This window comes from Colias croceus, chromosome 12 (assembly GCF_905220415.1).
Source record: "Colias croceus chromosome 12, ilColCroc2.1".
Taxonomy (NCBI): domain Eukaryota; kingdom Metazoa; phylum Arthropoda; class Insecta; order Lepidoptera; family Pieridae; genus Colias; species Colias croceus.
Genome location: NC_059548.1, coordinates 1,009,237 through 1,033,445, shown reverse-complemented (window position 1 = coordinate 1,033,445; position 24,209 = coordinate 1,009,237). Strand labels below are relative to the sequence as shown.

General features: G+C 32.5%; 2 protein-coding genes across 2 annotated transcripts in view; both read right to left on the bottom strand.

The window, feature by feature from the left end:
• Positions 1-4,854, bottom strand: part of LOC123696200 — a 30,707-nt gene extending 25,853 nt beyond the window's left edge. The window contains exon 1 of the mRNA XM_045642261.1: positions 4,712-4,854. Coding sequence (XP_045498217.1) covers positions 4,712-4,745 — 34 coding nt within the window. The 5' untranslated portion in view covers positions 4,746-4,854. The remainder of the gene's footprint in view (positions 1-4,711) is intronic.
• An 861-nt stretch (positions 4,855-5,715) lies between these two features.
• Positions 5,716-23,527, bottom strand: LOC123696199 (putative inorganic phosphate cotransporter). Its single transcript, XM_045642260.1, has 11 exons — positions 23,491-23,527; positions 20,707-20,828; positions 19,916-20,095; positions 17,928-18,066; positions 13,334-13,551; positions 12,762-12,911; positions 11,444-11,576; positions 10,372-10,496; positions 9,552-9,671; positions 6,236-6,368; positions 5,716-5,799 (listed from the first exon to the last, which is right to left on the bottom strand). The coding sequence occupies exons 1-11, from the start codon at positions 23,525-23,527 to the stop codon at positions 5,774-5,776; spliced, it is 1,383 nt and encodes a 460-aa protein (XP_045498216.1). The 3' UTR covers positions 5,716-5,773.
• Between the last annotated feature and the right edge of the window lie 682 nt (positions 23,528-24,209).

Below are 24,209 nucleotides of genomic sequence, written 5' to 3'. Positions count from 1 at the left end.
GTTGCCTGGAAGAGATCACTATTAAGTGATAAGGCCGCCAAAATAGTTGTACTCTGTTCTATCTATAAGTAGTTCTAAGGTTAACCTATCTGTACAACTATAAAAGAGTTAAATCTATATATATATAAAACTCAAAGGTGACTGATATAGTGATCTATCAACGCACAGCCCAAACCACTGGACGTATCGGGCTGAAATTTAGCATGCAGTTAGATGTCATAACATTGGCGTTCCCTAAGAAAGGATTTCCCGAAATTCTTGCGGGAACGGGGAAAAACGGGGATGCACGTACAAAGTCGTGGGCGGAAGCTAGTAAATAAATAAAAGAGTGTTTGTGATTATTGAAATTTAGTGTTTGTAAATTTTGATTATGGCTATCATTTCATTCATTTATTCATTTATCTGTATATACAGGCTAGTTCTTCGAACTAAGCCTAAAACGGGTGCCACTTATACTTTTTACTTGTGAACAAAACTATATTGAATATGTCCATGTCTATGTCTATGAAAGAATAAGAAATAAACGCTATTATTATTTCTACTTTAGTATATCATTTATTCGGCTTTAGACAAAGAGGGCGAAGCCACGGGCAGAAAGCTAGTGTGTAATATAATATGACGCCTAAGTTAATGTTCTTTGAACCCACGATGCAATACTTACTGGATGCCCTTTGCTATGATTGATATCTCCGCGGTTAAAGGCCAATAGTAATGCGTACGTTGAAAATTCCATAATGCATTCATTTATTTGTCTACTAGAAGTCCGCCCCGGCTTCGCCCGTGGTACATATTTCGCAATAAAAGGTAGCCTTTGTTCTTTCTCAGGATCTAAAGATTGTCTGTACCAAATTTCATCAAAATCGGTTGAGAGGTATAAGCGGGAAAGCGTAACAGACACACAGAGTTACTTTCGCATTTATAATATTAAGTAGGAGGGAATAGTAGGGATACCTAGCTAACTAATATTTGCTAAATAATAGTGGAAACCATTCCTAGAACAACTTGTTCTTTAGAATCACTCTTATAAGATGTTGTGGTGTAAATTACATTATAATTATTATAAAACATGAACGTTTTTTTAACAATGAATGGCATTTACCATCCAACAGACACGTTAATATTCAGAACAATTTAATTTAATTTAAAAAATATTAGCAATAAATAAGTTACCATTACCATCATAAAAATAAATAAAAAGCATAATATTTTACTCCTAATTTAATACAATGAAAATGAACAAGATTATTTCACTATCGTAATTTAATAGCATAGGTACTAAACTATAATTGTCATACATTTAATATAATGGCGAAGCAGGTTATCAGCAAAAAATACTTTCCAATTTATCTATCATAGGAGTTTAAGTTTTATATACTAAGTACTTTCAGGTCATTTTGCGTTGAACCTTAGTCTGATGTCATAACGCGAATTTATGCAAAGAACTGAATTAGGTAATCATTATTTAAAACATTTTCTTTCTTTATAAATACTTATTGGGCTTGATCAATGCTTACTTATAGCTACATACAATTAAAATCTCTTTTCTTTAATATCATATTTTGTAAAATTCTTATACTTGTCTTTGTTCACATACGTATATTATTTCACTACCTTTTAATTGGCGTAGCTTTGTATTTATTCATCTCAAAAATTGTATCACTAGCTGTAAGGTACCTTATCATAAATAAATAAATAAATTATAGAATTTATTGATAATAGAAAATAGATTTTCTTTACGGTGCAGTGTATGATCAGCAATCAGCATTACATTTGTATGCATGTCATTTATATCTTAATCCTCACTGGGAATACAAATTAGGTCCAGGATTTTACCTATTTCTCTTTTTAATTGTACCAAATTTTACTTGTCCTAGAAAAATTGAAAAAGAAAATTCAATAGGAATCAGCTATGTAGCTTTTCATCCATACTCCATACTAATATTATAAATGCGAAAGTAACTCTGTCTGTCTGTAACTCAATCACGCCTTAACTACTGAACCAATTTGCATGAAATTTGGTATAGAGATATTTTGATACCCGAGAAAAGACTGCTACATTTTACCCCGGGACATAGGATAGGTTTTATCCCGGAAATCCCACGGGAACGGGAATTATGCGGGTTTTTCTTTGACTGCGCGGGTGAAGCCGCGGGTGGAATGCAACTAGCATTCAATAAAAAATCTATAAATATTAAACAATAGGTACAACTTCGATATTTATTCGAATCAAACGTTTATTTATGTCGTAGATATGTTAAACATTATTATGTGTTTTATTATGTACTAGCTGCTCCGCGCGGTTTCACCCCCGTAGCTCCACTCCTGTGTAGCGTGATGATATATTATAGCCTATATACCTTCCTCGATAAATAGGCTATCTAACACCGAAATAATTTTTCAAATCGGACCAGTAGTTTCCGAGATTAGCGCGTTCAAACAAACTCGTCAGCTTTCTAAAATTAGTATAGATTATATAACAAAACAAATACTTTTAGCCAATACGTAATTCTCTTACATAAAGAATAATTATTTATGTGAAAGAGTAGTGCCTACAGTGTCTGCTAAAGTACATTGGCATAATTGCAAATGGCGTAGTTATTCCAAAAATGTATTTCTTGCTTGTCGTTACTGATGATTAAAGTAATGTAAATTACAATATAATTATTCCTGAGTTGTTTACTTGTATATAATGTTAGCTTTCCGCAGTGTGTTCCTATCAAAGCCATCCTACTAATATTATAAATGCGAAAGTTTGTGAGGATGTGTGTGTGTGTGTGTGTTTGTTACTCTTTCACGCAAATACTACTGAACCGATTACAATGAAATTTAGCACACATATAGAGGGTAACTTGGTTTAACACATAGGATAGGTTTTATTCCAGAAATCCCACGGGAACGGGAACTCTGCGGGTTTTTCTTTGAAAACGCGTGTGTAGCCGCGGGCGGAAAGCTAGTCAAGTAATAATTATTTACAAACATGAAGTCGGATCGTTGCTACAAACAAACAAAAGCATAGTAAATAAATATAATACATGTAATAAATAAAAGTCACTATTTAATTCTATTATGTTAACTTTATTCATCAAATAAAACATCAAGAAATAGGAAAGAGTTTCAATCATCTGCGTCGTATTTCCGACGACATTTTTTACGAGTCACCTTGTGCAGATTATTTCCGTATTAAGCCTTTGTACATTTATCGTTAGTTTTTGCGTTTACTATAACATCTACATTATATCCAGTGTTTTACAACTTGTAACGCAGCTCTTCCTACTAATATTAAGAAATTAAATTAAATTAAATGCGAAAGTTTGTGAGGATGTGTGTGTGTGTTTGTTACTCCTTCACGCAAAAACTGCACACGATATACATGAAATTTGGCACACACATAGAGAGTTTGAATTAGCATATGCATGCTATTTTATTGCAACGGGCTTTTGTATTATCACCAAGTTTTAGCCAGTTTAGTAGTAATAAAAAATGTTGCAAAAACGGGAAAAAACGATTTTTGAGAGCAAAGTTGCGTGCGTTGGCTAGTTCAGAAATAAATTATCTCTACTGTTTTGCCTAGCCATAGGGTTTGTTTATGTTTAATTATGAATGTGGTTACTATTATACATGCATTTAAGAATAATACACAAAATATCTTAAAATGTGTGTCCACTTTATGTTTGAAATTGCGTTTAAATTTACGATAAAAATTGGTCAAGCCATTATTAAACTATAAAATATGGTGTAAATTACGTAACTAGCTCGACTTTGTTTTATAAACAAAGATTTGTTGTTTTCATCCTACTAATAGTATAAATGCGAAAGTTTGTATGGATGTATGGATGTATGGATGTTTGTTACTCTTTCACGTTAAAACTACTGAACCGATTACAATGAAATTTAGCACACATATAGAGGGTAACTTGGATTAACACATAGGATAGTTTTTATCCCGGAAATCCCACGGGAACGGGAACTATGCGGGTTTTCCTTTGCAAACGCGGGCGAAGCCGCGGGCGGAAATCTAGTTATAAATAAAACACTGTTTAATTAACATACTTACGTTTGTTATAATAAAACTAAATTACTAATTATTAATGTATAAACCAACTATGTATAACAATTTGTAATTAAAAAATTTCTAAAAAAAAGTTTGTAATTTGACGCCACAAATTAAGTCTGTAATTTGGTTCCTGTCACTTGTTTTCTTTTTTACATTTCCGAAATGTCAATGGCCGCATTGACAGACTAATAAGTTTTTTTTTTAATTTGGCGCCAATAACTGACATTTGTATTTTTTTTTAATTATGACATTCGCGGTGTCTCTGTTAACTGAGACGAATCTACCACAAAAATCTAATACAGTTTCGAGCGTTCTAAAGTAATCTATACACAAATTATACTCAAAAATTTCGCGACATGATGTTATAACCGACTGACCGGTTGGCTTAGTTGGTAGTGGCCCGCCTTCCAGGCCAGAGGTCGTGGGTTCGATTACCAACCAGGGTAAATATTTGTGTGATGAACATATAGATGTTTGCTCTGTGTCTGGGTGTGTATTATCTATATAAGTATTTATTTATATTTATATAATATGTATTTTTATCAGCCATCTGGTTCCCATAACACAAGCGAAAACTTAGTATGGGATCATATCGTGCCGTGTGTGAAAATTGTCCTGAAATATTTATTTATAATAAAAATAGCTAAAAATACTCACTCGGCCGTAAACTTTCACCTTCCACGACACCCATGTTTGTTTTGAATAATATATTGACGTTATCTCATCACAAACCACTTATAACTGTCAGACACGACCACCACTAAGTCGGTATTAGCACCGACTGCTTATTTTTGATCTTATGTTTACAATACTTATTATTTCAAACGCAATACTTGTAATTTCAAAATTAAAATAATAACAAAATTGTATCAATGTTTATTATTTATAATTTTAAACACAATTTGATAATAATAATATGCCATGTAAATACTAGTCTACTATCAATTTAATTTTAAAATATAATGAGTTAATTTGCATAACGAGTTAAAGGATATCCCTCAAGTTTTTGCTCAAAGCTACCAGCCTTGATATTATAATTTTATAAGAAATGGTGACATTCGTGAAAGCTGGCTAAATGTAAATAATAACTGATTGATATATCTTAGATATTAGGCTTCTTAAACAATTGGCTATATTAGGCTGTTTAAACAATGATTGGTCAGTTGTTCATAATAGGTATGCATCGAAAATACTATACTATATATATTATTATAACTATTCAAAAGTTGTATCTATACAAATAATGATTCTATTCTATTCTATTCTAATAACATCATTATTAATCTATAAATACCTATATATAACACTAGATTTCCTCCCGCGGCTTTGCCTGCGTTTTCAAAGGAAAACCCTCATTGTTCCCTTCCCCGTGGAATTTCCGGGATAAAACCTATCCTATGTGTTAACCCAAGTTACCCTCTACATGTGTGCTTAATTTCATTTTAATCGGTTCAGTAGTATTTGCGTGAAAGAGTAACAAACACACACACACACACACATCCTCACAAACTTACGCATTTATAATATAAGTAGGATGTTTATCTAGATAAGATAATGTACTTTATCTTATTCGAATTCTCCATTATTTTATTTTTTAGTTATCACAGACTTACAAAGCTACATACCTAATATTATTTTTGGGTTAAAATGAAACAATTAAACTAAAATAAATATGTTTTAATAAATCAGGTACAAATTAGTTCTTTGGTAGTAGCGTTATCAGTCATTGCGGGCCGTTTTATTATCTGTAACAAAAAAACAATTTGATATTCTCTGTGACAATACTATCAAATAATTTAACATTAATTAATGATTATTAAATTCAAATTTCCTATTCAAAATAGGTACCTACTATCTATGTAATAAAATTAAATTACATAATTTTTCCATTTACATAGCCTAATTTTCAGTAATAATATAGCTATAAGTTACTGAGTGCAAAAAACTATTATCAATTGTTAATAATTAAAGGGGGGTTTACACAGAGCGAGCAGCCTCGCAAAGCAGCTCTGTCAGTCAGTGTGTACGTGGCTCGGCTGAGGAAAGCACGAGTGACGTGATTTTTCTCGTCCCTAATGGTAAATTTATTTGTAAAATCAATACAGTAGTTTGTATGTTATATCGTTACAAACAAAAATCTACCCCCCTTTCCATTATTAAAGATTAACTTTTAAAACTTACCACTTTTTTCATTGTTCTCTGGTTCATTCCAAGATTGAGTAACCGATGTCGCGAACAGCACAAAACACAAGTTCGTCAAGAAATAAATGCCAGATGAAAGGAAGAAACATTTCCTCCATTCTGCGGGATCAGTCTGTAAAGGTCAAATATCGATAAAATAATGGAACTGCGAAGGTATTGGTATGACAATCTTATAATGCAAAAGTTCGTTTTAGTAGTGAAGTAAAAATTATGACAATATAAAAGTAAATGTTAATGACAATTATTATTGCACGATGATGATATTATCACAGTATTAGGTACAATGTGATATTAATAATATATAGATTCTTTGTTACTGCTTCGGGAGTGGTACATCAAAATGTGGCCAATTAGCCACAAGTTACTTAAGTTCTCTCTTTTTGCTCACGACTGAATCATCACACAATATGTATTACTTCGACGTTGATGGAATTTCATTTATTTCGATGACTTTTTAATTTTTTGAGAGCTTTCAGGCGTCTGATGGGCGACGGGAAGTGTCTGGCAGTGCTGACTTCTTATTTTATCTGTATATTATAAAACCTATTTGAAAAGTTGTCATGAGAAAATACGTGAAGTACTTAACCTTGATCACCTGATAACTAGAAATTGGCCCATTGACCAAGCTAGCGGGTAGGCGTTCGATGGTAGCACAAACTAACACTACCCAATTGTCCACATTTCATCCGTCAGAAAATAGGTGAGGTCTGGCGGCCCTTGTGCTATTTTTATTTGCTAATATACTAATATCTTATATCCCTACTTCCCGAATATACGTCACGTGAGGCGTCATACGTTATCTATTGCGAATAACATTTATTATATAAATCTTATCGTATCATAAGACGACCCCCACAAACACTTGTGATTGTCAAAGTTTTGTTATTCTGTTATACAGCGTGTTACAAAAGGATATAAGAAAATTATTATTAATTCTAGGATGAATTGGAAGATTATTGTAAAAAATTTTATAGAGCAGCTTTCTGGCCGCAGCTTTCTTTACAGTTTATTTTGACGTGTACAGAATTAATATAATCCCATATATAATCCCCTTTTTATTTGCTAAAGTCTGATTTATTGTCAAATATATTCACATTCAAAGTCAAGGATTAACTATTTTTTACAGTAGAGTTAGCATGCGAACAGGGAGCTGGATTGACAGGCTGATTAATACAGACGATAATATAATCTTATAAAAATACTCTGGAAGAGGGTTGCTATACTGGTAAGAATTGCCTTCCACGAATTGAAGGAAAATATGTGTGAACGTGTCGAAAAATTCCCTCCTGTAATTTCATCCCTCAATTCAATGATTATATATTCAAGATTATGTATTATGTTGAATTCAAGTTAAGATAATTTTCGAAACTAAATACAAAAATAAATCATTTAATAAATTTTAATTTCAAATATGTACCTATCTACATATTTTGAGCACCCGGTGTGTGTAGTGACGTCATTTATATTTATATCACATTTGATGTCGATAAGTCAATACCAAGAATACTTATACTGTAAAAAAGAGGTCAATATAGGTAATATAAGTTCTTGTAATGTTATTAAACAGAATTCTTATGCAAATTTAGAGATTTTAACAGATAACAGAATCGTTACGTTAACTTGAGATTAAAAAATTATCTTCGGTGTCTATTGATGTAATTCAATAATGCTGAATATTTCCTGTAACCTTAATTTTACCTTAACCTAGAAAACTTCAATTCCTAAAGTATTTTTCTTATCCTTGAAGCCCCGCCTTTCCTCGTTTGATATTCGATATCCTTACAACGTTATATCAGACATATTTATACAAATAGATAAAATATTTGTTAAAACTTCTAAATAGCTTTTAATGAATGTACATAATAAAATGTTTTGGTATAAATTCATTAATAATAATTGACATATTGTTGTTTAAACACGTGTTTCATTGAAAGTTATGAAAAATTTGCAGTAGTAGATTTTGTTGCCACACCTTTTTATAACATATTCTCATTCTCGCCACTAGATAACTTTTTGAGGTCAATTATTTTAATTCTATGGCTAACTAATTAACTACTATGAAAAATAATTAAAAATGTGTGCGTGTAATAGTGTAGATACACACGTAAGAAGTGAAACTTCTTTATGACCTTATTATTAAAAAAATAATTTACTTTATGCAACTTTACAGAAATACGTCGAATCACGCGTGGTAGGGATACGAAAAAGATGGCGCGTAACGTTAAAAATGTCACGCGTAACGAAAAAAATGTTACACTAAATTTTAAGTTTCACTTCAATAATGTTTAATTCAAACATAGTCAAGGTGTATCAAATTTAGTAAATTCAAACCAAGAATAAAACTAGCTTTTAATAAATAAAACAATTTAAATCAATAACGATTTCAATACTAATATATTCTAAAGGACAGCTGTAAATAAGCCCTCATCAATAGACCAGCAACCAGACCCGGAACGGTTCAATACATTTCTATCAGAAACCAAATACCTTTTGAATACATTTTGATTGACGACGATATAACTACAGTAATTATTTTGAAGTAGCCGATGGGTTCGGAGAATTGATACAAATGTAAAGAAAACAGTTCAGTATTAACTAGAACTCTATAATATTATAATTACTGTAAATCTACACTAATATTATAAATAGGAAAACTTTGTTTGTTTGTTTGATTGTAATGAATAGGTTCATAAACTACTGGACCGATTTTAAAAATTCTCTCACCATTCGAAAGCTACATTATCCACGAGTATTATAGGCTATATATTAACACGCTTAGACCAACAGGAGTGGAGTCACGCGGGTGAAACTGCGCGGCACAGCTAGTAAATAAATAAATACTGAAAAGTGTATTATTTGAGACGATACTTTTCATGCTTAATCAAATGTAAATGTTAAAATATATTTATTAATAGATTAAGCATACACAGATCTCGTTGATACATTAAGCTACGAAGCTAGTTATAACAGTTAATTTGGGGCAAGATACTAAGCTCGCCTTCTATATCGTGGAACTTGACAGATTGTAACTATAAAATAATGCAGCTAATTAACTGAAAATACAACTAATAATATTTTTTTAAACACACTGCTCAGGCATTTGACCGCCATCTCACCTGATGGTAAGCGTAGATTGGGTCTTTCAGGTTAGCATGCCTGATCAGTAAGTGTAACAAAGGTTTGATACATGTTGCACTTCTTTTACTTAATTATAGGAGATCAAGAACAAATGTAAATAAAGTAAAGTAAAGGATGTAAATAGTAAATTAGACGAATTAAATTATGATTGACTAACCTCATCTTCAATTATAACACCCCATATCAAGGGTGAGATAAGCGACACGATGTTTGCGAAGCAGTTTGAAATTCCCATCAGAGAGGCACTAAAGTTTGGTGCCATATCTATTAAGACCAGCTGAAAGAAGAAAAATTGAATATGTCATTTATAAAGATGAAATAAAATTGTGGACCAAGATGTGATCCTTGTGGTACTCTAACTCATGTATTTTATAGAGACATATTATTATCTTTCTAGAAATTTTTATACTAATATAAGTGTTGGCAAATAAAACAAACAAAAAAATACGTTTGGCACTCGGGGACTGCCGCGGTAAAGCTATTGCATAGCATGCCTTCAAGCCACACCTCCGTCCGTTGAGTGGAGAGCGTGAGGTTTTTCGTTACGCAATTTCTGGATTCGGTCCCCACGCTCAAGGCCTGCGATACAAGCTATGCAATAGCTTAAAATAGTGATGTAACTTCTGTTTTCATTATTAGATTTATAGACCAATTATACCTTTTAATATTAATTGGTATTTTTGTATGTACTTCCATGTAAAAGTAAGTCTTAAATTATCTATTGAAATCTGAAGTGAAACTTCTTTATCGGGGTTGGAAAAAAATTTAGTGAAACATTTTTTCCTTACGCGTGACATTTTTCCGTTACGCGCCATCTTTTTACTATCCCTACCACGCGTGATTCGACGTATTTCTGTAAAGTTGTACGTAGTAAATTATTTTTTGAAAAATAAGGTCATAAAGAAGTTTCTCTTCTTACATGTGTAGGTACACTAGTACACGCACACATTTTTTTTCTTTTTTTAATGTTATCTTACTGTGTATCCTGTATAGTGCCCTGCGTTGACACCGACGGTTATAGTTAGCATTATTACTGCTACTAACATATTGCCCTCTGGCATATAGGATAAGCCTATAAGAGCTATTGCTGGTCCCCATAATCCTGGAATTATGCATCATATTATTATATTGAATGCGAAAGTTTGTCTGTTTGTTACTCCTTCACGCAAAACTGCTTAACTGATTTTCACGAAATTTGGCACACACAGAACGTAAATTGGACATAATATAATAGTTTGACATATAACAGTTTTTGTCTCGAGTATAGGCCAAATGCTAACTAAAACAGACCTTTGTAGTGTTACATTACGAATATTAGGAGAGAATACCCTCGTTTTATCAACTAAATTAATCTTGACATTTATTATTTTAAGGTAAGAAACACTGATATGAATATTTGCAAATATTTTTGCGTGGCGATATTATTTTTATATAATATTGTCCACGTGGATGACGCGGGTGAATCCGCATGCGGAAATATAGTAGACTAGCTGTCAAAGAAAAACCCGCATAGTTCCGATCCCGTGGGATTTCCGGGATTGCGTCATTTTCCCGGGATAAAAAGTAGCCTATGTCCTTTCTCGGGTATCAAAATATCTCCATACCAAATTTCATGAAAATTGGTTCAGTAGTATAGGCGTGATTGAGTAACAGACAGACAGACAGAGTTACTTTCGCATTTATAATATGAGTATGGATTATAATTGCGGATTCATATAATTTTATGTTGATGAAGTTTTGGTTAGGTGTTCCTTCTTCGTGTAGATATTTTCCTTCGTCGATAATGGAATCATTGATGTAGAGACTGTTAATGAACATACTATTTAAATAAATGCCTATCTACATCTATACTATCTAATATCTATACTAATATTATAAATATGAAAGTAACTCTGTCTGTCTGTCTGTTACTCAATCACGCCTAAACTACTGAACCAATTTTCATGAAATTTGGTGTTGAACGGGAACTATGCGGGTCTTTCTTTGACTGCGAGGGCGAAGCCGCGGGCGGAAACCTAGTATTTTATATTCATTCCATGATATATTTACCTATACTATTAAACAGTTTTCTTGTGTTAGTAACATTGAGCCATCCACGTCTGATGATCACATCAGTCATCATGCCCATGGGAAAACTCAGCACATACATAGATAAATAGGGGAGAGCTGATAGCATTCCATTCTGCAACAAAATAGCATATTATTATTGAAGTAATTTAACCTCTTTAAGCGCATTGAGAGTAAAATAATTGCAAGGTCGCGTCATGGCTTGGTCATGGCCATACCGTTACGTCACGGAGTAAGCCGACAATTTTGGTATCTTTGAAACTTGCCAAAGGAGTTTCACTTCTGACACGTGTACTCGGCACACACGCTCTTTTTATTATTAGGAAATCAAAAAACCCGACTGCAATTTATGAAAGCCTATGACACTACCACCATTTTGATGAAAATCAAAATCCGTCTATCGGTTTAGGTAGGGCTTGCCAAAGAAAATATAATATGTACATAGATATTACACTCGTACGTTTAATATGGACAGATTTAATATATGGATGTTCTCAAATTTCATTAGAATTCTAATAAAAACAGCTTCAAGATCGTTTATTGGATTTATTTATATTCCTTCACGGAATTAATATGAAATATTTACTTAATTCGCTCATATTACTCATATTTCATACCCTTGTACTAAACTAATATTATATCTTTAACCATAACTAATTCCTTATTCACAAGTTATTTGACTCTTAATATTATTACTAACTAGCTGTTGCCCGCAGCTTCGCTTGCGTGGAAAAGATAAATTTTCATGCTATAAGTTTCATCCCCTATTTAACCCCTTTAAGGGATGAATTTTCTAAAATCCTTTCTTAGGGGACGCCTACGTTATGATATCTACCTGTATGCCAAATTTCAGCCCGATACGTCCAGTGGTTTGGGCTATGCGTTGATAGATCACTATATCAGTCACCTTTGAGTTTTATATAATATATAGATACTTGTTACTGATACTATTCGCCTGAAATCACCTAGCTATAAAGCCGCACCTTTCAATTATTTGTTAACTAGCTCACCGCCCGCGGCTTCGCCCACTTTGTTTAAAACCTAATAAATTATATACTAAAACCTTCCTCTTGAATCACTCTATCTATTAAAATGAAACACATCGAAATCCGTTGCGTAGTTTTAAAGATTTAAGCATACAAAAGGACATAGGGACAGAGAAAGCGACTTTGTTTTATACTATGTACGTATAGTGATTACCTTTATTTTTCGTTTTTTTTAAACGCACTAAATAATTTTTATTCTTCCGTTCATTCTTGTCTTTCTCTTACTTTCTATAGAAACCATATAAAATACTCACTTTACTCAATTTCACGTCCAGTACTTTAGCCATATAGGTGGGCATTTCTGTCATCAGCGCTATGAAGCCCCAGTTCTGGCCACAGTGAGCCGCCACTGCCGCCCAGAATGGTAGGCATTTGATGATCTTCTTGAAGGGAGTTGGGTGACTCTATAAACGGATATTAGAAAATATATATTAGTACATAATCAAAATAAATATTTATCTTATTTAATAGCGCATACAAAGTCCCTTAAGATCTTTCCATCTAGTCACAAAGTTAGTCAGCACTATGTCAGTATCTCCATCCAAAAGATAATTCCTGTAATTTTAAATTAATAAGTCTTCTTTCAACTACTCTTGAAAGTTAACAGTAATAATTTTATAAATGCGAAAGTAAATCTGTATGTCTGTCTGTCTGTTACCCTTTCCCGCTTAAACCTCTCAACCGATTTTGATGAAATCTGGTCTAGACAATTTTTAGACCCTGAGAAAGAACATAACATTTATTGCGAAATATGTACCACGGACGAAGCCGGGGCGGACTGCTAGTTTTCTAATAAAAATAAATGATATGTATCTAATTTCCTTACCTTTTGTTTTTCCGTCCTTCCCAAAGACGCCTGAATGTACTTCAGTTCGTCTTGCTTAATAAACCCGGATTGTTCCGGGGTCGCTGCTCCCAGGATAACATATCCAATTGTCCAGATGATGCCCAGAGCTCCATTCACGTAGAAAATTGACTGCCAGCCAAATGCTGTCGCCAGAAGACCCGATACAATGTTTTGCGTGAAAATTCCTAATGTACTACCTGTGAAGAAAATGAAAATAGTTTTAAAAAGAGAGTCTCTTGTCTTTCCTGGAGCAAACCCTCAGAACTGTGCTCTACGTTCTGTGCATATTATGCACAATTAAAAGAAAAACAACTTTGGTAACTAGCCAACGTACTGCGTTTAATTTTTGGAGACACTTTTATGGAGAACTTAATAACTATCTTTGAACAATTTGACGTAAAAATAATTGGATTTTTATAGTCGGTGTAGTTTAAGTATATTCGATGATATTAAAAGGCCAAGTATAGAGTTTTTTCCAGCACTTCTCTATAGCAATTTTAGCTTTCCATACCGGTGGTAAATTGTATTATGTATTTTGACGATTCAAAAGCGCTTCTAGAAGTCTATTTGAATGAATAAATGTTTTGAGTTTAATTTTTATGTTTATTTTATCCAATAAGCTTGAAAACAATTATTATACTGAGAGTGCAGATTTAATTAAATGCATACGGTTTCTATGTAAGTAAAATCCACTGAAGTTATAATATACTTAGCTATTATTATGCAAGCTTCGTCGTCTCATACTGCTCAATCTGTGTCTTGGAATTTAGTTATTTCTCTAACACTACAGTTGTTCAAACAACAGTAATCTAAAGTACAGTCTGTTTTAGAAATAAAATACTTAACCTAATCTTACTATCCGTTCTTAGTGAACTGAGTTTAAGCTCTTCTCTTATTATTTAAATAAATATTATTTACTTTATTTGTATTAAAACACGACGTAGCACTAGGTTCTCCATTTTTGGAAGACAAGAACTGTGTCATTTAATTTCATTTAACTAATATAAATTAAGTCGTTTTAGTACGTAGTAGTAAGATAACCAATCTTTTGCCTTCTCACATCATCTTTATCTTTATTCATAATTGTGATTGTTTATATTTTTCCTTTGAAAAATATAAATCATAATAATTAACAACTGTTTAATTTGATTATCTACGTTTAATTGATTATAATATTAATTCTGCACAGCAAATGCATCGCAAAGCCAAGGGTTAATAGTTATTTCAGAAGCCGACATTAACATTATATTTATAGCAGAATTTCACATTGAAGGAACATTCGGGAACATTAAATTCCCGGCAATTAGCGCCTGTGGTGTTCACATATTGCTATATATGGGAATATTGCTTCGTAGAATTAGTTGGCTAAATATTCTGGATAATCTTATTAGATTTTCAGGAAACAACTAGGTACTGCTTCATACGTTTGCAGATGCAGGTATCAGAAATGATGGCGGTATAAAAACTGGTCTCAAAATGAAAATAAACAAAAAAAGAGCGTGTGTGCCGAGCAAACGTGTCAGAAGTGAAACCTCTAAGATTAAAAGTACCAAAATCGTAGCCTTAATCCATGACGTGACGGTATTGCCATGACACGACCTTGAAATTTTACTCTCAACACGCTTAAAAATTTTCATTGCAATAATAAGACAGTACAGTGACAGTACAATTTTATCCTAACAATATTGTAAATGTGAAAGTTTGTGAGGATGGATGTAGGTATGTTTGTTAAGTTTTCACGAAAAAACTACGGAACGGATTTGGATGAAACTTTATTGTAATAGATGTTATAAATCAGAATAACATAATATGAGTTATAGAAATAAGTACAAGATTATGGTCACGGGTTCGACCGCGAATGAAATCGCGTGCCACACCTAATAATTCAAAATTTGATAAATGATATGGCTATGGAGATTCTCATGAAGAATATCGTTTAGACCGCCTGCAATTTACGTGTTCAAAAGTGCATGGAAAATTCAACCATCTTGAATGCGTAAAGAATGACGTAAAGAGATCTTTAGAGGACATACTTTTTGTAAGGAAGGCGAATTTCAAAGGGTATGTTTGTATGGAGAAGCGCCGACGCATTATAACGAGCAGTACTACCTAGTGCCTATGTAAATCGTAGCAAAGGCTCTTAAGAAATAAATGCTTGTGAGTTGTGCAGTTAGTTATATGGTAGTTAACCGGATTAAATGTTTTCTATGTGAGATATTAGATAGTTTTCAGACGTGAGAGATTAAGACAATTATATAACACCCCTTTTCCTTATTAATAAAACTCGAATAATAGGCTGAAGAGTTTGCATTTGGTTGAACGCGCAAATCTCTGGAAATAAAAGTTCGATTTGAAAGATTCTTTCTGTGTTAGATAGCCTATTTATAGATGAAGGCTACAAGCTATATACCATCACACAAAGACCGATAGGAACGCAGCACTGCGGGTAAAACCGTGGGACACCGCTAGTCATAAATATGAGAAGAACACAATATAATCTTATCCATACTTAATATTATAAATGCGAAAGTCTGTTACTCAATCACGCCTAAACTACTGAACCAATTTGCATGAAATTTGGTATGGAGATATTTTGATACCCGAGAATGGACATAGGCTACTTTTTATTGCGAAATATGTACCACGGGCGAAGCCGGGGCGGACAACTAGTATAATATAAAAATGATTCCCAAAATGTGTTGAAATTGAGAACGGCTTAAGAGGGCTTATTCAATTTAACGCAAGTCAAAATCTCCGCGATCTATTACGATAGATCGCGGCTTGCGCTATCCTTTTACTATGAACAGCATAAGTCCACAGGAGAGCGCCGAGCAACATGTCCTCTCTCTGGAAAGGCTCGCTGCCGACTGATTTTAATCGGGTCGCGCGCAGTGTTTTATAGTACTTTAAAAAAAATTGTAGAAAAATAATAGAGGTACCTTAGTTGATTTTTTAAATTTTATCTTATAAGTAAGACGTTCTTTTATTGCAATATGTAAAAATTATATTAAACTAAGTCAAATATCTTGGTGAAAATAATCATTTTGTCGACTATAATTTCTAAAAAAATTCACATTGTTCGGATTTTAATTTCGTAAGTTAGGAGTCCAAAATAAAAAAATCTTTTAACTAACTATTTTAATAAGGATTTTTGCAGTTAGTTAAAAAAAATTGTGTGTTAGATCTGTCAGCGATTTCAGATATTTTTAGCTTCGAAATTGACACTAAAAGCGAAATCAAGTAATCATCGGCTCAGTTATCTTGATGGTATTCACAAATACTGTATTAATTGAAAAAAACTCTTAACTAACTATATAGACAATAAAATTTCCTAAAATTATTAGTAATTCATATGTTTGTAAGATAAGTGGTTGATGGACAATCTGGTTTGAAAAATCACATATTTGAGCCAAACAGCGCACGGACCGCGTACACGGTCTTAACCGATTTCGTTAATTCTTTTTTTATTATATTTCTTGAAGTACGAGGATGGATCTTATGTAGAGAAAACGTAAACATGTACCACGGGCGAAGCCGGGGCGGAACACTAGTATAGTATACAATCACAGTTGATACAATGTTGTAGAATAAACGTACAAACATTGTAAGGAATTCAAAGTATTTTCTGCAGTACCCAATGTAAACATTTCAATTGAAAATTCAATATCCATTCTCCATTTTACATTTTCAACAACACGAATTGTCGAAACAGAGGTGCTGGTTGGAACAAAGCAATTCGGTTTGAACACTCTTGTATTTCGTTTCTATAATACAGTAGATAATATTTATTTTGCTTACTAAACGTTTGTATGAAATTAGCTATGTATATGAAATACTAGCTTTCCACCCACGACTTCGCCCGCGCAGTCAAAGAAAAACCCGCATAGTTCCCGTTCCCGTGGGATTTCCAGGATAAAACCTATCCTATGTCCCGGAGTAAATAGTAGCCTATGTCCTTTCTCGGGTATCAAAATATCTCCATACCAAATTTAATGAAAATTAGTTCAGTAGTTTAGGCGTGATTGAGTAACAGACAGACAGACAGAGTTACTTTCGCATTTATAATATTAGTAGGGATTAGAACTCATACAGACAAAGAGAAAATGAAAAAAACATGATTTATGCCGTGTTTATGTGTAGGTAGGTATGACGATATTACATTTTACTGACTTAGTTTCAAATTATATACTAAAACCTACATAGATAACCACGCTAACAACTGCTGGAAAAAAAATTGATGCACTAATTTTGAGTTTGCGAATAGACAGACGACGTCATTTTTAACCGACTACAAAAAAAGGAGGAGGTTATCAATACGGCCGGCATGTTTTTTTTTATGTATGTACATCGATTTCTCCGAGGTTTCTGAACCGATTTACGTGATTCTTTTTTTGTTCGATGCGGGATGGTGTCGAATTGGTCCCGTAAAAATTTTATTCGGATAGGCCCAGTAGTTTTTATTTTATGAGCATTTTTGTCTGTATTTGTAAATGTTGCAAGTGCAAGTTTGAAGTCGGATGTTTTTAACGCAGTTATCACTTGTACCTATACTTTGTAATAAAATATCTCATACCTGCATACACAAGCGTGCATAATGTTCCCTTCTCTTCTAACGGCACCCATTGGCTGAGAAGCTGATGCATGGAAGGAAAAAGGGGAGCTTGGAACAGACCTTGCAAGACTCGACATAAGCATACTAGCTTCCAATCTCCCTGAAAGAAAGTTAATTAAAAGTAGGTCTTATTATTTGTTCAATCTTATACATAATGTTAGGATTTGACTAATAAAATTGAGATGGAAAGAAATAAAAAAGAGTGTGTGTACTTATGTACACGCGTTAGAAGTTATACTTCTTTGGCGTATGGAACAAATACTAGAATATACAACTTGAACATAGTTTTCAATTTTCATACCACCTAGAACTAACTTCATGCTGTTAAATTTAAGTGTCGGTGTGCGCGCGCATCGTAAAAATTCACTCTCATCATTTTTCTCCATCGCGCCAAAAGAAGTATTTACATTGCTAGTAGAGATGCGCCGAATAGTGGTTTCACCGAATAACCGAATACCGAATACTATTCGGTTAGAACCTTACCGAACCGAATATTCGGCCGAATTATTCGGTTCAATGTTTTGACGTATTTTGATGCGTAAACCGGTTCTAACGGGTCGCAAGTAGCTGCCGGCTCGGTGGCGAGCGAGCCTTACCTCACCGCCCGCCACCCGCGTATATCGCCCGCGCACTCCGTGCCATCTCAGTTGTGTTGAAACTTCGCACAAAATATTAAAATTTTTAAATTGTTTAAAAATTTTATATTTTTACTTTAAGTTAGTGTTTGCAATATGAGCTGACGTAATGTCATTTTCTATTGGGACTAAAAGCATTGTCTTCAGACTTCAGGATGGTCTTAGATGACATTGCATAGATGGACTTAGTCAGTATAAATATTAAATACTGACTAAGTTCTAATAATAAACATGATTAAATTATGTTGATGTAAATTTACAAAATAAACGTTGGTTTGAAATGTAATGATCGTTTTATTTTATACAGGGTGTAATCGTTAAGTGTGCACAGGCGATTATTCCATAACTATTACAGATATCAAAAAAACTTTTAACTCATATTGAAAGTACTATACCTAATGAGTAAAATGACAATAATAACTTTTTAAAAATAAAACGAGAAATATCCAAAAATGTTACATGAAACGCTCCCATACATTTAGTATGAAATATGACTATTTCAAACATTTAATATGAAAGGTTTTGCTTTGTTATTTGATTTTGTGCTATAATTATTTCGCAAATTTTAATGAAAGTTCATTTAGAGACTGTAAATAGAGCTCGATGTGGAATACAATGGTATTCCAAATCGAGGATGTCGTCTCGAACATTGTATGGGACAATGTATGGGAGCGTTTCATGTAACATTTTTGGATATTTCTCGTTTTATTTTTAAAAAATTATTATTGTCATTTTACTCATTAGGTATAGTACTTTCAATATCAGTTTAAGGTTTTTTGATATCTGTTATAGTTACGGAATAATTGCCTGTGCACACTTAACGATTACACCCTGTATACCTTAGGATCAAACATTCTTCATAGGATTTCTTTGACTTGTGTATAGTATGACATAAATCATTCATAATATGAAGTTATTTATTTAGTTCTATAGCCAAGAAAGTAGAAATACTCATACCGAATATATTCGGCACCTAAACCGAATAATTCGGCCGAATACGAATAGTGAAAAAGATGCCGAATATGCCGAATATGTATTCGGTATTCGGCGCATCCCTAATTGCTAGTAAATTGTCGTGATTTAACTGATTGTAGGCTTTCAGATGCATATTATATTAAGTGAATTTGATAATGGAAAAATAGATAATGGCGTTTTGGAAGTCTCAAACTTAAAAAAAAATACTAATCATTTTTTTATGATGTGCATGTTTACGACCTTAATTGTTATAAAGCTAAAACATTAGTTGCAAATACAACATATTTTAAAACTCTTACTCTATTATTTATAATTCTTAATATTAAAATTAAAACTTACTAATTTCCCAGCTATTGGCAGCATTAAAGACAATATAGCATTAGTGGACACGACGACGATTATCAAAATTTTCCCTCCAATTTTACCCGCCAAAACCCCGCTCGGGATTTGAAATACCACGTAGCCCCAATAAAAAGATGACAGAATAATAGATTGCGTACCGTAGGTCCAATCGAAGTACTACAACAAAATAAAGTTATAAATTATTTTATTATTAAATCACGAGGCGGGATTCGAATCCATGACTTTCGTTGTTCCGAAATAAATTTTTTTTTTTTAATTTTTATTTATAAAGCATTTGAATGTCATACAACAACATACATATTCAACACAATAAAGTTTATTATTGTATTTTCTTCATCTCACACAAATGAAATAAAATTCCTAGAAATACTCATAATATTGCTTACACCTCCGATGCGTACTTAGAAATGTAGTTAGTTTTTATATTATATTTTAGTTATTATAAACTAGAGCGATATAATTTAGATTAATTATTATTATTAAAAGATTAATTTAGATTAAAATAAAATCGGTGGCAAATGTTAAAACTGTTATGAAGATGTCTAATTGAATAAATATAATATGTTTGAGTTTGTATGAGTTAGAACCTGTGTGAGATAACTTATAAGATACAGTTTTAACTTTCATAAAATATATTTGGTCCTATGTATAGATTTATCCAATCATAACGTCAAAGATAATACATAATATAATTAATAAATCGCGTTTAAAATCCGTTAAAATCCATAATTTCTAAGAGAACTTAGATATTTTTTTTTACTACTTACCAAATCATTATCCGAATTCGTCATATCTACGATGGCTATACTCATATTAACCCTCATACAATATGCCAAAAGCATACCTAAGAATAAAAAGAATGTTTGTATGTGTCGCACACCGAAACCCGCTGAAAAAAAAATCTGCATAAAAGCGGCTACTCACGTACCTGCAGCAGGGGCAATATTGGAATTGCACCCTTAATTATTGTAAAGTAAAAAAGTATAGGAAAGTAGGGGCAATTTAGAGAACAACTGAAATTGGTCCGTCCGCCGCGCAACCGAGATTGTCCCAATATTGCCCCTACGGCAGATACGTGAGTAGCCGGCTTAATATGGAAAGGTAAAACTGTTAATATTAGAAAATCGTTATACGTTCGTGTATCTACGTTCGACTTTCACTTTACATAAAACATTTTTCACTTCACTTATTTCGAGTGTTCTCCTTGTATTGATATTATATTTTCTCGATATTAATTTTGTCTTACATGGGTCATTATACAAAAATGGGGTAACTCAATGTCACCAGCCAATTTATACAAAGTCTTATTATATTTTAATCAAATAACAATCTATTTTAAAACAATAAACCGTCCTTTATTTGGTCACTCACTTTCACTTCTTTATTTAAAATACAAATTGATAAAAAAACAAAATTAATACTTAAATAATCAGTACTTTGGCATGTCACAACTCCGAAAACCAACAATCAAGTGACTATTTTATAAACATTATCATTGATTAGAGAAAACTTACTAACTCAGGACAATCTTTGATATACATAGTATTATATAGTATAACTTTCATAACGAAATGTTTAACATTTTATTTAAAAAATAAAAATAAACTTTGTCATCGTTTTTATTGGTCAGTCCGTTGTGTGTTTTTTAAATTTGAAATTCTCGCTAAATATCACCAAGTCGAGGTCAAATCCCTGTCTAAATATTAATGTTGGTAATGAAGTTACTTGTGCATCCCATATTTTGATGGCCGTCATAACTGTACCAGCGCTAGGGTTGTGTTTGTCCTCTAAATTCGTGCTGCGCCAGTCAACATTTCAGTCCTATGGTGAGTCGTTATTTTATTGTTAAACTGATTTTTATTTTCATTCATACATGGTTAAGTATGATTTGTAAAAATATAGTTTGTTGATATAAGAAATAAGGCAAAAAAAACATAATTTGTGATTATAATCTCATATTAAGTCCCTTTTTATCAATCCGCTGGCATCAGTCCTATGTCAGATATCGCGCCAGTGGACTGACACGACCCCATAGTACTGATGATTCTATCGTTTTTGAGAACTTTTATCTTGATTGCTATTGGTATAAGCATTTCTATTTGATATTTCAGTTTAAAACATCATGCGCCACACTAAAAGAAACCGAATTTGACTAGGGAAGAAACATTTAAAAAAGAGTAGCAAAGAAAAGAGCTATTGAAACAAACTACTAATAATCTCATTTAAAAGATCTTATTTTATTTTAATTATTGATTTTGATGCTTTCAGGGCATAGCTTGTTATATGTATTTATTAGATAAATACGTAAACGTATAATATTGTGAAGTAAAATTACCTCAAAATAACATAAAAGTTAATTATTTTAATAACATTATAAAAATGTCAAAAGGCTCTTATGAAAACTCAGATGAGACTTTCATTCAAGCCTTTGGTTAAAAACCATGAACCATTTTATGAAAATTATTACTTTTAACATAAATAATGTTAGATTTTTTAGGGCTCCGAACCTCAAAAGGAAAAAAACAGAACCCTTATAGGATCACTTTGTTGTCCGTTTGTCTGTTAAGACGTTTTTTTTGAAGCGCGTGGAGGTATCAATTTGAAATTTATATTGAATACTCAACATTAAGAACCCTTGGGAGTTGGGGCTGTAAAAAAATTAAACTTATAACGCAACGCAATTAAAAGATACCTACATCCGTTAATACTGCAAATTTCCGCAAATTTAAATATTCGCAAGGGAATAAAAAAATACACAGGATGCTTGCCGTGTATACAGTCTTAAAATATGGTAAAAAGCAACGTCTTATAACACAGATAAAGGAAAAATTGCTAAAAGTATAAATTTTAAGTTACAAACATAATAAAAAATAGGTTTGTTAGGAGTCCAACTCGCACTTGGCCGTTTTTTTTGTTTCTATTGTTTGTGAATTACTTGAAATATTAAGTAAAACTAAGTCAAAGTAGTAAGTTAAGTAAGAGAGTAAGAATATTCACGTTGCGTTAAATGTCAGAAGGCTGTTTTGAAAATTGAGACATTGTTTTTTCCCAGTATCACAATATATTATCAATTATCATTTTTAAATGTAACTAAGTGATTTTAATACTTAAAAGACATGTGCCATTACTAAAACTGAGAGATTTGTAGTAATTTTCATTGAATTTCTTTAAGAATATTACAAAATTGTGTTTTTTATCAGTACTATGTTAGCCTTGTCAGTCCCCTGGAGGCCAAATCCAGAAAATTTAAAATATCTCACAATCTACTTAAAAAAGTGGCTGGCCCGATTTGGAACAATATATTCATTAGATTAGCTATCACATACACCCTAATTTGTAATAATCTGATATAAAAAATATAGTAAACAAAATATCCTTAAAAGTTACCCCATTTTTGTATAATCACCCACATAACATATATAACATAACTTCTAACATTATTTCAGCGAATCTTAACTTCAATGGATTCTAAGTACTACATATTATTGTATTCAAATAGCAATTCTATTGCTTTAAAAATAATATCAAATAAAATAAATTCTTTAACTTACGCGGCCTTTGATATTCCACTCCATTCCTCACCCCCATCTTTTTATTATTTAAAAAAAATAAAAGATCTGCACGCCTAAACAATATTTTATAAAATGCAAGAATCCATCCATTTACTATTTTATTTATCTGTCGTCAAACAATCAGAGCCATGGAGTCACCATTCATCTAAAAAATTGTCTTCATTGGAACGAATTATTATTAAGTTTTTAAATATTGACCACTACTTTGGTACAGTGGTTGACGCGTGAGCATAACACCGAGGGGTCCTGGGTTCGATTCCTGATGGAGACGAAGAAAAAAAATGTCTCGGTCTGGCAGGACACAGAAGGCTGATCACCTACTTGTCCATAAAGAAAATCGATCAGTGAAACAGATGTATAATGCATCTACCCCCTTACTCCACTAGGGGACATGGGACCTCACTTTTAAACAAAACTTTTTAATGAAGCTGATGCTGTTGAGAATGCTAATTTATACGTAACTACTTGGTATACATGTAGAGTAGAAATAAATCTAAGCAATAACTTACAAAGCTCATCATGATTGCTTGACATGATTTAGACGAATTAATGTAAATTATAGCGCTCATAAAATACCAAATAGAATTATTTTATTAGGCGATAAAGTATCCTACTCCTTATTTTCCTACTCATCTACAGGTGCAACACAGTTAAAATTTAGTTTTAACCCAAAAAATCAGGTCCATGTAGTCTCTGTT

Excerpts from the sequence above, each read along its gene's own strand:
- LOC123696199 (XM_045642260.1), bottom strand. The coding sequence starts at position 23,527 with ATGGGGGTGAGGAATGGAGTGGAATATCAAAGGCCGC. Across the intron at positions 13,552-17,927 it reads ATGCACGCTTGTGTATGCAG|GTAGTACATTAGGAATTTTC; the intron begins GTATGAGATATT and ends TTTTCTTCACAG. Across the intron at positions 11,577-12,761 it reads TGGACGTGAAATTGAGTAAA|AATGGAATGCTATCAGCTCT; the intron begins GTGAGTATTTTA and ends ATTTTGTTGCAG.